At 41.6% G+C, this 12651-nt stretch overlaps 1 protein-coding gene and 1 long non-coding RNA gene across 14 annotated transcripts in view; one reads left to right on the top strand and one right to left on the bottom strand.

Moving 5' to 3' along the window:
• PDE4D (phosphodiesterase 4D) overlaps positions 1 to 12263 on the top strand; it is a 628032-nt gene extending 615769 nt beyond the window's left edge. For 12 of the 13 annotated variants that reach the window (XM_083576112.1, XM_083576107.1, XM_083576111.1 and 9 more), the window contains 5 exons: positions 368 to 467; positions 3849 to 4003; positions 4804 to 4926; positions 5431 to 5613; positions 6680 to 12263. In XM_083576112.1, coding sequence (XP_083432238.1) covers positions 368 to 467; positions 3849 to 4003; positions 4804 to 4926; positions 5431 to 5613; positions 6680 to 7090 — 972 coding nt within the window. In that variant the 3' untranslated portion in view covers positions 7091 to 12263. Of the gene's footprint in view, positions 1 to 367; positions 888 to 1093; positions 2682 to 3848; positions 4004 to 4803; positions 4927 to 5430; positions 5614 to 6679 lie in introns of those variants that run through there. The other variant, XR_014539630.1, reaches the window with a different exon arrangement.
• LOC310744715 overlaps positions 7227 to 12651 on the bottom strand; it is a 38157-nt gene continuing 32732 nt past the window's right edge. Inside the window, exon 3 of the long non-coding RNA XR_014539695.1 lies at positions 7227 to 8362. This is a non-coding gene — a long non-coding RNA (uncharacterized lncRNA). The remainder of the gene's footprint in view (positions 8363 to 12651) is intronic.

Genomic DNA, 12651 nt, shown 5'->3' with positions numbered 1-12651 from the left:
GTTCAGCCTTGGTTTATTTTCTGATGGGTGAATCCAGCATTGCATGAGCAGCCGTCAACTTGCAATGGGGCCTTCTCTTCCTTTGTCACCCCTCTCCCACCTACAGCCTCCCAAATCTGCCCCAAACTTTCTGAAGCAGATTTGGGGGGCAGGGCACGTGGGGGGGCTACAGAGCAGGGAAGAGAAAAGGCAAGTCCCGTTGTGCAAGTTGATGTCTATTGTGCTAGCTTTTACGACTTGCTGGCTGCTGCTGCCACCAGCAAGGATCCCAGCAGCACCGCTTGTGTGTGTGCACACATATTTGCCAGCCACATGTCTTTTTTCAAAAAGTGTTTCTCTCCATTTACTGTTTTTCCTTCCCCCTCAGGCGGTGTTCACGGACCTGGAGATTCTGGCTGCTATTTTTGCCAGTGCAATACATGATGTAGATCATCCTGGGGTTTCAAACCAGTTTCTTATCAACACAAGTAAGTGTGGTCTATTGCTGGTAAAACTTGCTCAGTTCACGCATTACATTAAAGCCGTAGGATTTTATTTGTTGTTTTTTTTAACTGTGGCTTTAGGTAATGAACAGCACTCTGAGAACCACTGCTGGAAATGCCCCTCCTGTGGCCATGCCACCTCAAGCAAAACAAACCATAGTTTGGCTTCTTGTGTCCTCCAAACCCAGGCTTGTGGTTTTCCCCAAACCAACCACAAGTGGTAAGCCAAGAACAAGCCTCAGTTACCACTTGTGGTTTGTTTGAAGGAAACATACCCAGAGCCTTTGTTTGTACAAAATAACAAGCCAGAGTGGCTCATTTTGTCCAGGATCAGGAGTGCCACAGGTATTTAAGAGCACCATGCACCAACTTATGCCTGCTTGTTTATGTGGAAGTAGGTGTATTGTGTTTCTGCAGCATTAATGTATGTGACCTAGTTCTTATTTATTACATTTGTATACCGCAGATCACGGGGTGCTTCACAACATAAAAATGCAATGTAAACGGACAAAATACATGATGAAACCCTCTCCAGAAACGAATAACACACTGACCCCTACCAAACTTATCAATTGCATATTGTTTCTTGTTTCTGTTGATTAATAATACAGTGGTACCTCGGGTTAAGAACTTAATTCGTTCTGAAGGTCTGTTCTTAACCTGAAACTGTTCTTAACCTGAAGCACCACTTTAGCTAATGGGGCCTCCTGCGCTGCTGCTGCACAATTTCTGTTCTCATCCTGAAGCAAAGTTCTTAACCCGAGGTACTATTTCTGGGTTAGCGGAGTCTGTAACCTGAAGCGTATGTAACCCGAGCTACCACTGTAATCTATTAATTTTATGCCACCCATCTGACTGAGTTCTCCCAGCCACTCTGGGCAGCTCCCAATTAAAAAAAAAGCAAAAACACAATACAAACCACACACTAAAAACTTCCTTGTTTTTTTGCTGCTGCTGTGCTTACTAAAAGCCACAGAGGCACGGAACGTTGGCTCCCTTAACTCTTCCTCCACAGTGGTGAGTTTGTTAATTTCAGATTCTGGACTTATGGTCTTACAGCTTTCAATGAAGGCCTGATCCAACTTCACAAACAATGCTATAAATCTGTAGGGCAGATGTTGCTAAGTTGGTTGGTGTGGGGATGGGAATGCTCTGGCTCTCATTCAATAATAGGAACCTAATAATTTTTTGCTCCAACCCACTGATCACCGCTTGGGGAAGGGTCCTTGCTCAGTTGCAGAGCACAAGCCTTGCGGGTGGAAGGTCTACGGTTCAGTCCCCCCATCTCCAGGTAGGGCTGTGAGAGATCCTGTCCACAATCTGGAGAGCCACTGCCAGTCATAGAATTAGAGTTGGAAGAGACCAACTCCTGCAATGCAGGAATCTGAGATTAAGAGTCTCATACTCTTCCAAGTGAGCTATCCCAGCTGGCAGCATAGACAACACTGAGTGAGGGGAATCAATGGCCAGACTTTTATTAAGTCACCCCAGTATACTTTTTCACCCAAGCATTGCCATGGACTTCCTACTGGGCCACTAAAACAGATGGTGCATAAAGTGTATTACGTTTAAGGGTGGGTAGGTGAGAGACACTGGATTATATTATGAGTTCAGAGAGTTGCTCCTCAGCTGCAATTTTTAGAAACATGGTTTTCCACTAATATACAAGTAAGCTATTCCCTGCCACGCAGAGAGATCTTGGTCATAAAGCAGTGCATGCCACTCATAAAATGCTAATGTGTTCAAAAAGTGTTTTGCGTACTGTTCCTGAGAATTACAGGCATCTTGCCACATCACGACAACTGGATAATTATTAGACTCCAAAAAACCGTCTTGCTTCCCTCATTCAAAATACATTTTTTTTAAATGCAGAGCACTAAAAGCTTGAGGATTTTATGAATTAGTCATTCACTGTGGGAGGTTACTGTTCTACAAAGTGCAACTCTTTTTTGTTTTGATTCTTAAACCTTTCACATGTGACTATGAGATAAATGGAGAATTCATTGGCAAAACAAGGTCTTCCTCCCCACTTTCTGTCAAGTTATGCCTCTGGGAGAAAAAGAGTGAGAGGGAAGATTGGCTCACGTGTTTGGTACAGGAGAGCGAGACTGCGGGAAAATAAATTGGAGCTCAAGAGCTTCAGCATGCGGTCCTGTTGAGCTGCAGGGATTTTTCAGCCAAACTTTACAAAAAAACAAACCAGAGAACCCTAAACAAAACGACAGTCAGTAGAACAGACTGATGCTCAGCTAGCTTTAGGATATGGAAACTGTAATAAGCAGAAATTAATGTCAACCAATGACAAGCAGTGTGTTTCACGGGTCTTGTATCTAGAAGAATCTAGGCTGAATAGAGGGAACGAAACGCATCTATAACTGAGTGCCTCGTTAGGGGATTTGTAAATAAATGCAAGTTGACTGGTTTTTGTTTTTCTCACCACAAATGTTCCAAGATGTTTGTGCGTGTACTTCACTTGATTTCGTCGTCATGTACAGACCGAGATAGAGCTTTGCATTTGGAGAGCATAGGACGTCTCTCTGCAGTTTTTGGTAGCAGTGAGCAGGAGGAAGCCAGGAATTTCAAACCAATGCAAGGAAAGGATATATATGCACACTTGGTACAAGAAGAGGCTCTTCATGGGGGGGGGGAGGGACAAAAAGGCAGTGAAAGTGAGAAACTGCTTACATGGAGGTAATTACTGTACAGTTTAAATCCTGAAACCGTTCTAAAGGTGTAAGACATAAAGTCTACATGCCTCAAATATTCAGCGACAAGAAGGGGCAGGAGGAGGACTCTATGCCCAATGTGACCTGATAATACACGCAAAGGAGAGTTTTGGGGCCAAAATTCATATTGATATTCACTGAGTGCCTATTAATGCAGAGTAAGCCTTTGCTGCAGAATTTGATCATGATTGTTATTGTTTCTTCTTCTGAAATTTTGCAAAGCCTTCAAAAGAAAGGTGTTTTTCAAAATTCCAAGAGCAGGAGGAAATCAATGATCATGATCAGATCTTGCAGCAAACACATCCTCTGCATAATGCAAGCATTTAGTGGTCTCCAGAACAGTGGAGCCAGTTGTAGCTGAAGAAAGGTCTGCTGTCAAATATTGTTACCTGCAGCCTTCTGAGCCCAGTTCTGGTTTGGGTTCGTTGGTTTGACATTCTACACACAACAGCTGTCAACTCTGCAGAACAAGACGTATCTGAGCCTGCTCAAGAGAAGCAATGTGATGTTCCAGCCATGTAAATTATAAATTGTTCTTTTTGGATACCTTACAACTGTGAGAAGTCAGAAAGAAAAGTTGTGGACAGGTAGGAAAGGGATATAGGCTTTCTTAACGTTCTACCTTGTGACTGTCTTGCAGACTCTGAACTTGCCTTGATGTACAACGATTCATCAGTCCTGGAAAACCATCATTTAGCTGTGGGCTTCAAGTTACTGCAGGAAGAAAATTGCGACATTTTCCAGAACTTGACAAAAAAGCAAAGGCAATCATTGAGGAAGATGGTCATTGACATAGTGAGTTGCCATTTGAATGTACCTATCTATCTTTGTACTTCCTTGTACTTTTCTGGTAGGATTTAAAACCTAAAATTGCACACAAGGTGCTTTTTCCTAAAGCATTTTAAACTTTCTTTTAACAGAACAGATTCTCAGTAGCTTGTTTAGTCGTACTCATAATTATTTTGAATTTACCCACCTGTTCTGAAAAAAATACCCTGCTGCTGAGTTATGAGTGATTATGAACTGTTCCACACAAAGTGGTTCTCCCTGGGTTTTGCTGTTCATGGGAACACTCAGAAAACATTTATTCTGCACCCACAAAACCTCTCCGAATTGGTGTCGCTATAGATTCTAGCTAGGTATTTAGTATAAGATGCTGCCACTATGCCAGATTAAATTACCCACATCATCATTTTATTTGTATGCTGCTTTTCCACAGTTAAAAACAATGCTCAAAGCAGCTTACAACATGACAAGATTTACATAATTACAAAAGTCATAAACAATAAATAAATGACATCAAAAAAATGCACAACCAAATGGAAAACAATTTCCACATAAATCAAAATCTAAAACTAAGAATACAGCATTAATATCACAGTTTAAAGTGACATAGGTAAAAAATAACAGCAATTTAAAAACAAAAATGGAGCCCTCTCTGTCCGGCAGCAGTCCTTTGTGGAGCCTGTCAGGCCCTGCCCTAGGTCAGGTGGTGAGTGGCAGGACCGGGGCCCTCAGGCGCTCGGCAGAGGAGTCCTCCTAGAATAAATTTGAAGATAATTTTAGTTATCCATTGCTTTCTCTTCTCCTCCAAGGTGCTTGCAACAGATATGTCTAAGCATATGAATCTTTTGGCTGATCTGAAAACGATGGTTGAAACTAAGAAAGTGACTAGCTCTGGAGTTCTGCTGCTTGATAACTATTCAGACAGGATTCAGGTAAGAGAGATATGCTGCTGTGTGCAATATAAACCTGGGTTACCTCTCATCTTCCCATCGTGTGTATTCCAGTAGACGTACATTGTCTTGCTTTCTTAACTGGTTGTCATTCCTACCTGCAAAAAAAATCAGTTGTGTCTACTAAATATGCTTTGCATAGACCACTGTGAGTCGCTGAAATCTTCCCCTATGTTGAAAGCAGCCAAGTTGCATAGCTTGATTAAGTTTGCCTAAGGGGCCACTCTCCTTTGAAACGGATCAGTCTTGCACTTACAGCATTTTTGGCTTTTTAATACAGGCGGAAGCTGCAGATGTGAGATAATTGGAAGGCTATTAATGTCAGTGTGAAAAACACACAGCCCACCACCCCTTTGCTGTTCAGAATAAACTTGCACTCGGTGTATTTTTGAGATTCTGTTTTCACGCCCGTCAAATGTGCAAATGGAAAAAAGGGCTCTGTCTCCACAGGTTTCTCTAGAGAAATGTGTTTTCTGTCTGCTTTAGGTTCTGCAAAATATGGTACACTGTGCAGATTTGAGCAATCCGACAAAGCCACTCCAGCTATATCGCCAGTGGACGGATAGAATAATGGAAGAGTTCTTTCGGCAGGGAGATCGAGAACGAGAGAGGGGGATGGAAATCAGCCCCATGTGTGATAAGCACAATGCATCAGTAGAAAAATCACAGGTAATGTGTCAGAAGGGAGCAAAATGCAATGTGGTTGATAGAACATTATATAACTTTTAGTTGGGAAATATTAACTTTTTTGTGTAGGTTTGCGTTTTAAAAAAATAAAAAATCATGATTTAAAACAGGGGGCTTTTCCCTTAGGGGTCACATGCCAGGCAAAGCCGGTGATTAGTGGAGCCAGAAACTAAATTGTTTTGGATAAACACTTTCATTACCTATCTTTACGTGCCAGGCATTCGGCTGATTCATGTTCTATGGCTTTTTAAACTTTTTTTTGGGGGGGGGGTTACTGCTTTGTTTTTGTTTTCGCATTTTATATTTCTCTGTTGTGAACTGCCCTTGGGATCTTCAGATGAATGGTGGTATACAAATTTAATAATATTAACAATGATCTGGAATTAAAAACATGCTGCTTTAGTTTTCACCATGGCTTCCTCAGATTATAATCCCCAATCCTCTGCCCAGTTTATTCAGAGTTAAGCCCACTGGGCTTGATGGAGTTACTCCCAAATAAGTATACACAGGGGGTTTTTTTTAACTAAAGGAGCTACAGCTCTGAGTGTGATATGCAGATATGTACACCAAAGTCTACCAACTAGAATTTGAGGCACTTTACCCTTAGTAAGTACATTGCTTGCTCTTGTCAGAGCACAGAATTATGGAGAAGAGTAAGGATAGCCTGGGACAACTTCTGATGCTGCACTGAGGCTCAGAGTCACTTGGAGAACCATGAAAATATTTTCTGGTTTTGAATAGTTAAAGGTTTAGTGTGCTGGGGTGGGGGTAAGCTCCCATTTATCTCCTCAGCTATGGGCTGGAGCTTATAACTCCAAATAGTTGTGCTGGTCTCAAGCTCAGTGTAGTATCGGAAGACCCTAATGATCCCTCCCCTTGGAGAACAAAATTAGGGCAGGCTACAAAGTTGATACATGACAAGGATCCTCTGCAAGATAGGATGCAGGAGACAGAAGGGAGAATTGCAGAATCTAGTAGAGGAAATTGGTTAAGGTAGTTCCTCCTCCTCTGGAAATAACCTCTCCCCCCTAATTTTGCATTACAACAGGTGGGTTTTATAGACTACATTGTTCATCCTCTCTGGGAGACCTGGGCAGACCTTGTACACCCAGACGCCCAAGACATCTTGGACACGCTGGAAGACAATCGCGAATGGTACCAGAGCACAATCCCTCAGAGTCCGTCTCCTGCCCCGGACGACCAAGAGGAGGGGAGACAGGGCCAAACAGATAAATTCCAGTTTGAGCTAACGCTGGAGGAAGATGGTGAATCGGACACGGAGAAGGACAGTGGGAGTCAAGTAGAAGAAGACACCAGCTGCAGTGACTCCAAGACTCTTTGCACCCAAGACTCAGAGTCCACTGAAATCCCACTTGACGAACAAGTTGGAGAGGAAGTGGTGGAGGAGGAGAGCCAGACAGAACGTTGTGTGCTAGAAGAACGTTCTCCTGACACGTAACGGTGCGACGGCTCTGCCGCTCCCTCTGCTTTCTCTCTCTCCTACTCTCTTTTCAAGAATCAAAAATGGTTTCCAAAGTGCATGTCACTCGGCACAGCCATGGTCACGCCTCACTGTCATCTGCAAGAGATGTTTGCTGATCAAAAACTGACCTTGATTACCCTGTTTGGCACTCAGGAATATTGTAACCAGAAATGTTCATTGTTCATAGCATCCAGAGAGCAAAAGGAAGGGAAACACCTGCAAAAAGAACAGTTTAACGAGAATTCAACTTGGCAGATACAATCAGAGAGAGTGTCTACTCCAAGCTGTTTTCAAAAGGAGTAACGGCTGGTCCAAAGCTTGTGTGTGCGTGTGTGTTTTGTATTGGTTTTTAGTTTCTTGAGAAGAGGCATTAGTAGCATACATCACCAGAATATACAGAAGGCGACCGGCGAGTGAACAAAAGGTTATTAGCGGAAAGCGATCGAGCTCAAATAATGGGGACACAACACGAATCTGTTACCAGTAGGAAGATGAAGCTGTGGAAGTCACATAATTTTCTAATTTCAAGTCTTCCTAACACATGACTGAAAAAAAAAAAGTGTAACTCAGTGGGTTGCACTGACGTCTGCATTTTGTATTATATGTAAAATGGAAATCTTTTTGTAGAGTTTACTTTTATTATTAAATGTATTGAGGTATTATATTTAAAAGAATGCAACACTCTCAGAACTTCATCTGCCACTGATTCTTTCTCCTCCCCCCCAAAAAAAAAGAGTAACTTGCAAGTTTTCAGTACAAATATGAGCTACACTGGATAAATCCAATTTTATATTTGTTTGCACTTAAGATTTTCATACCAATTCATTCAGCTGTTGTAAAACAACTCTGTGTTCTAGACCAATGACAGCTATCAAACACTCATTTTCCCCCTCCCATGTTGCAGAAAACTTGTTTGTTGGCATTAATTTCTGGCTTTCCTTACTGTAATTTCCCCAAAGCAGCAATATTTCATCCGTGAAATGTCCTCAGAGATGGCTTGGTTGCTGCAGACCCAGCTTTTATTGCTGTGGGCTTACTATAAAATTTCTAAAATCTAATGGACCGTTGCAGTAGCAGTTCCCCAAAATTTGGATTGCAACCCACTGCTGGATGGCAGCAGCCTTGAGTATTGAGCACCAAACTCCTTACCGTGGGGTCCAGAGGGTAGAGGACTCCAACGAAGAATAGGGTTAGCAGGGGAGATCCCAAGGAAGCTCCAAAACAAAGATGAAACTCCATTAGCAGCTCCTAAGAAAGAAAAGTTGGGGGGACACTCCTATTAGAGTTGGGATTTGCAAGTCTACAGCTAGCATGAATGTGACTCTTGCTATAAATACAAACCTTTTCTTTGTTAATTACATCATTCCCACAAGGCTGCTCCTAGTTGTGTATGCAAAGATTTGCTGTACCAGCAAATAATACTACTTAGGGTGAGGACATAGGGACTGCTGTGACAACACAGTGCTACAGACTGTGCCTGTGCAAAGAGTACTAACAATTTGTAGTGGAATCTTTGCTGCTTCAGAAACAGACTGAGGCACTCTGCTGTCCCCCACCCTATTACTCCCCCTTAGTAGCTTTTTGCAAAGGCTGAGCTGGGAATATAACATAAAAGGTCACCGATAAATCAGCCCCTTTAAAAATCAGACAAAATCAGCTTTTGACCTTGAATATGGCACGAAATATATAATAGTCTTTTTAAAAAAAAATCTGCAGAAAGAATCTCGCATTTTTGTCCACTCAGTGACTTTTGTTTTGCTCCTTTTGCTGTCCTACTGAGAGGTCACGTTGAACGAATAAATGCCTAGGATGGAATCGTAAAGGTTATGTTAGGGGCTGTAAATGCATGACCCTATAAAATAACACAGCAGGAAAAGCATTTGCAGAATGAAGTACAGCTTGCAATGCACCACAGAATTAAATGTCATCAAAGCTATTGATTTTAATGGGTTTGTGTACATTTAACTCTGTCTCTCATTGTGCCCTTAGCCTGAAACCAGTATGTGATGAAAACCCTGCAGGGTGGTGGAGATGGTGGGTGTGAATTCACATCTGCCTCTGACCTGTGCTGCGACTGTGTTGCAGTGGGTGTTGGGGGCATAAATATGACTAGAGTCATCTTCGTGACTATGCAGGATAACATCTGCTGCCTTTTCAACATGGAGAGTTCAATTGCCTGCACCCCTCCCTCCATACCCAGCATAGACCAGCTCTTCTATGCAGGGTCCCTCCTGCATAGATTTGGCTTGAACAACGAGGCTGTTTTGACCCAATGAAAACAGTGGATTGGAGGTAGACCAGTTGAGGTCACAACTAACTCTTGAGTCCCATTGATTTCAATAGATCAACCTTTTACGTCTTGATACAACCCACAGATTATACTTGGTTGACTAAACCAAGGAAAGTTTGGGACACTGCTAAATACCAGATTTTAAATGAAAGCACTGACTGACGGGGATTTTTTTTAAAGTGCATTTTAATGTGTCTCGTCTACCTTTTAGCTCTTGATGGCTTTTACTGGAGAAGTTGATGAAAGAATTTCACCATGTTGTTGTCAGCCTAGGCTCCTGTCCTCCCCTCACTACGTCAACATTTGTTAGTCCCCAAGAGTGCCTGGAATCTTAACAAATAAAGCAATATCAATTCCAAAAATCAATATATATCGGGAAGGGTTTTTTATCTGCACTATAAAGGTTTAATCCTACGAACAGGGGTAACCTCTAGCTGGAGCCAGCCAGAGACTTAAGTATTGGGGAAAGGCCGGCGTCTAATGCTGAGCAGGGCAAGGGGCATGTCTGGCCGCTTGAATAACATTTTTTTAATGGTTATTCTCAGATGCTCAGTTTTAAGGAGGTTCGTGTCTGTTGATAGTTCTGGTTAGTGCATACCCTGTAAGATTAAACTGTCAAAGAAAAAGAAGAGGTAATGAAAAAAACCACCATATTGTGTAAAATACACACCCATATACATGGACAATCAAGTGGCAGGAAACATAATAATGTTTAGAGGCAGGGATCGAATGCACTGTACAATCTTTGTTTGTTTGTTTTACTTTGCCAAAGTGTGCTTTAGCGCCAGCACACTACTCTAAAAACAACAACACAATACTATTGAAAAAGTGTTTTAACATGTTTTCTTCGTGTTTCTGTTTTGTTTTTTTGTTTTTTTTGCCATAAGAGAAATGCAATGAAGTCGATTGAGAGCTGTGTAGAGAGGGGGGGAAAGACAGAAAGAGGAATCTGAATTTGCATCTATACTTTAGCTTGCAAGTTGCTTTTCTCAGTAATACTGTGTCTGTTCCTTTTTAATTTCTGGTTTTACACCGTTCTTCTAAAAACAAAACCTTTAAAAAAGATCAGGCAAAATAGGTAGAACAAATCACATTCAAAAGGTTGGGGTTTTTTATATTAAAAAAAAACTTGAGGATGAAATGAATTTTACAGGCCGCTTTGACAATTCTTTTAAAACCCATTTATTTATTTTTTATTTGTGCCATGCATATTTTTTTTCTCACCAAATGACCTTACTTGTAATAAGTCTTGTTTGTCTCTGTTTACAACCATGTATTTATTGTAATGTATATATTGTAATGTTAATTGTAAATTATAAGTTCTTATTATAACATCATCCTTGCCAGGGTGGTATTGCTATATTTGGAAACTCTTGGTGAGAGAATTAATATTGTGTATACATACTCCCCCACCCCCACCCCCCTTGTACATTCTGTAATATATATCCTATATCACCTTAGAGCTTGTTTATGGAAGAGTTGAGAAAAAATATAAAGTACATAGTTATATAAATTAAAAAGCTGCAGGTCTTTGGTCCCAGGGCTGTGCCTTAACTTTAAACAACATTTTCTTCTGTTTTGCTGCATTTGAAAGAAAGGTCGTTGTGGAACATCGGCTGGGCATATCTCCACCGCCCTTCCTCCCCTCTCCCCCAAGGGACACTGGTCCTGGCCTCTCTGGGATGCTCTGCATTCCAACAGGGTTTTATCTAGCTTCCTATTGGAAGCCCAAATGCTAACCTTGGGCATCAATCGCACCTGCCTGATAAGAGTGCTTTCCCCTTTTCAAAACGTATCTTAAGGACATCACTTTATCCCAGCCTTTATCAAAATCCAGCTGTGTTGTGACGACCACTCCCATCTGTCCTGGGTAGCATAGTTGCACTGGCTGGAGATGATGGGAGTTGGGGTCCAAAATGTCTGAAGGACACTAGGTTGGCGTAGGCTGCTGTGTCTTGCCCTTTAAAACAACAACAAGCAAACCAAATAACACAACCACCCTTTAATCAACCGGGCTGGGGCACCGTTCATCAACAGCCCCACTGAAACGTGGAAGTTGCCTCCTATGCACTTCAAGGAAGAAATGTCTCGAGTCTGGGATGTGCCCTTTTGTTACCAATACAACAACTCTCACAATTATACCTAATTTTATACTGCGTAGTAAATATACAACACTGACCCTGAACTCGCGCCCCCCCCCCCGTCCAACAATACTAGCAAGCACTGCAAAGCAGCCGGAGCTCAGTCCCGTATAAATGGCTCTGTGGGTGCATGTATAGCGTAGGTGTAAAGAATGCCTGTAGCCTTTTAGACGGTTGAAACACTTCTCATTTCTACTTTTAATTTTGCAGAGTTTGCCGTGTCTTGAAGGTGTTGTCTTGCTGCTGTTCTTGATCATGTAATTTCATCGTATCTGATACCTCGTCACCATTCCAATAATGCCCAGCCCTTGTAGCATGTGACTGTTCAGTGAAAGGAGAGATTCTTTTTCAAGGAAAAAAAATAGCCTCCTTTTTGACACAAACTGTAGATTTTAGCAGCCCTGGCCCAAAGGAATAAGATTGCTTTTGTTTTAAACAGTATAAAAGGGACACTATAACAACAGAATTACTGAACAATATTTTTGTTGTTTTCAATTTGGTTTCTTTCCTTTGGGTATGTCTTTAGAGTGGCACATTGTGTGAACATTGCAATTAATTCAATGGTTTCTTAGCCGCTCTTACAGCCTATGGGATAGTACTGTACGTCAAATACCTTCATATGAAATTTTTATATGCAATGGAAATAAAAGCATGGGTTGATTCTGCCTAGATACTGTACTTGACCATCTTTTTGCAAATAAATTTATCTTACACTGTTGACTGCTCATCTGTAATAAGATCTATTTTTTTTTAATGTTTGCTTGCCCAACCCAAAAAGATACTACATATGTCTAATACAACTTCATAACTATCTCATCTGTAGCAAAAAGTTGCAGAAAGCAACTGCCTACCCTCCTTTTGGGTGAAGACATCAGAAAGAAAGGAACATTTGGAGTCCATTGTCTAGCCTACCACAATTGAACATAGCAGTCTCCCAGATCCAGCTAGAGACCACACATGGGTGGGAGCAGACTTTTACATATACCGGTTATACCCTTCACTGGATGAAGAATCATACATACAAATTATTGCTGGAATGTGGCAATTGCCCACCTGTGATCCATGCCCAGTCTCAGCTTTGACTAGCACCACTAAGTTATGTTGAA

Source organism: Podarcis filfolensis (genome assembly GCF_964270895.1).
Source record: "Podarcis filfolensis genome assembly, chromosome: 11".
NCBI classification, from domain to species: Eukaryota; Metazoa; Chordata; class Lepidosauria; order Squamata; family Lacertidae; genus Podarcis; species Podarcis filfolensis.
The sequence above is the reverse complement of the archived record's forward strand: the minus strand, read 5'-3'. Positions and strand labels throughout refer to the sequence as shown.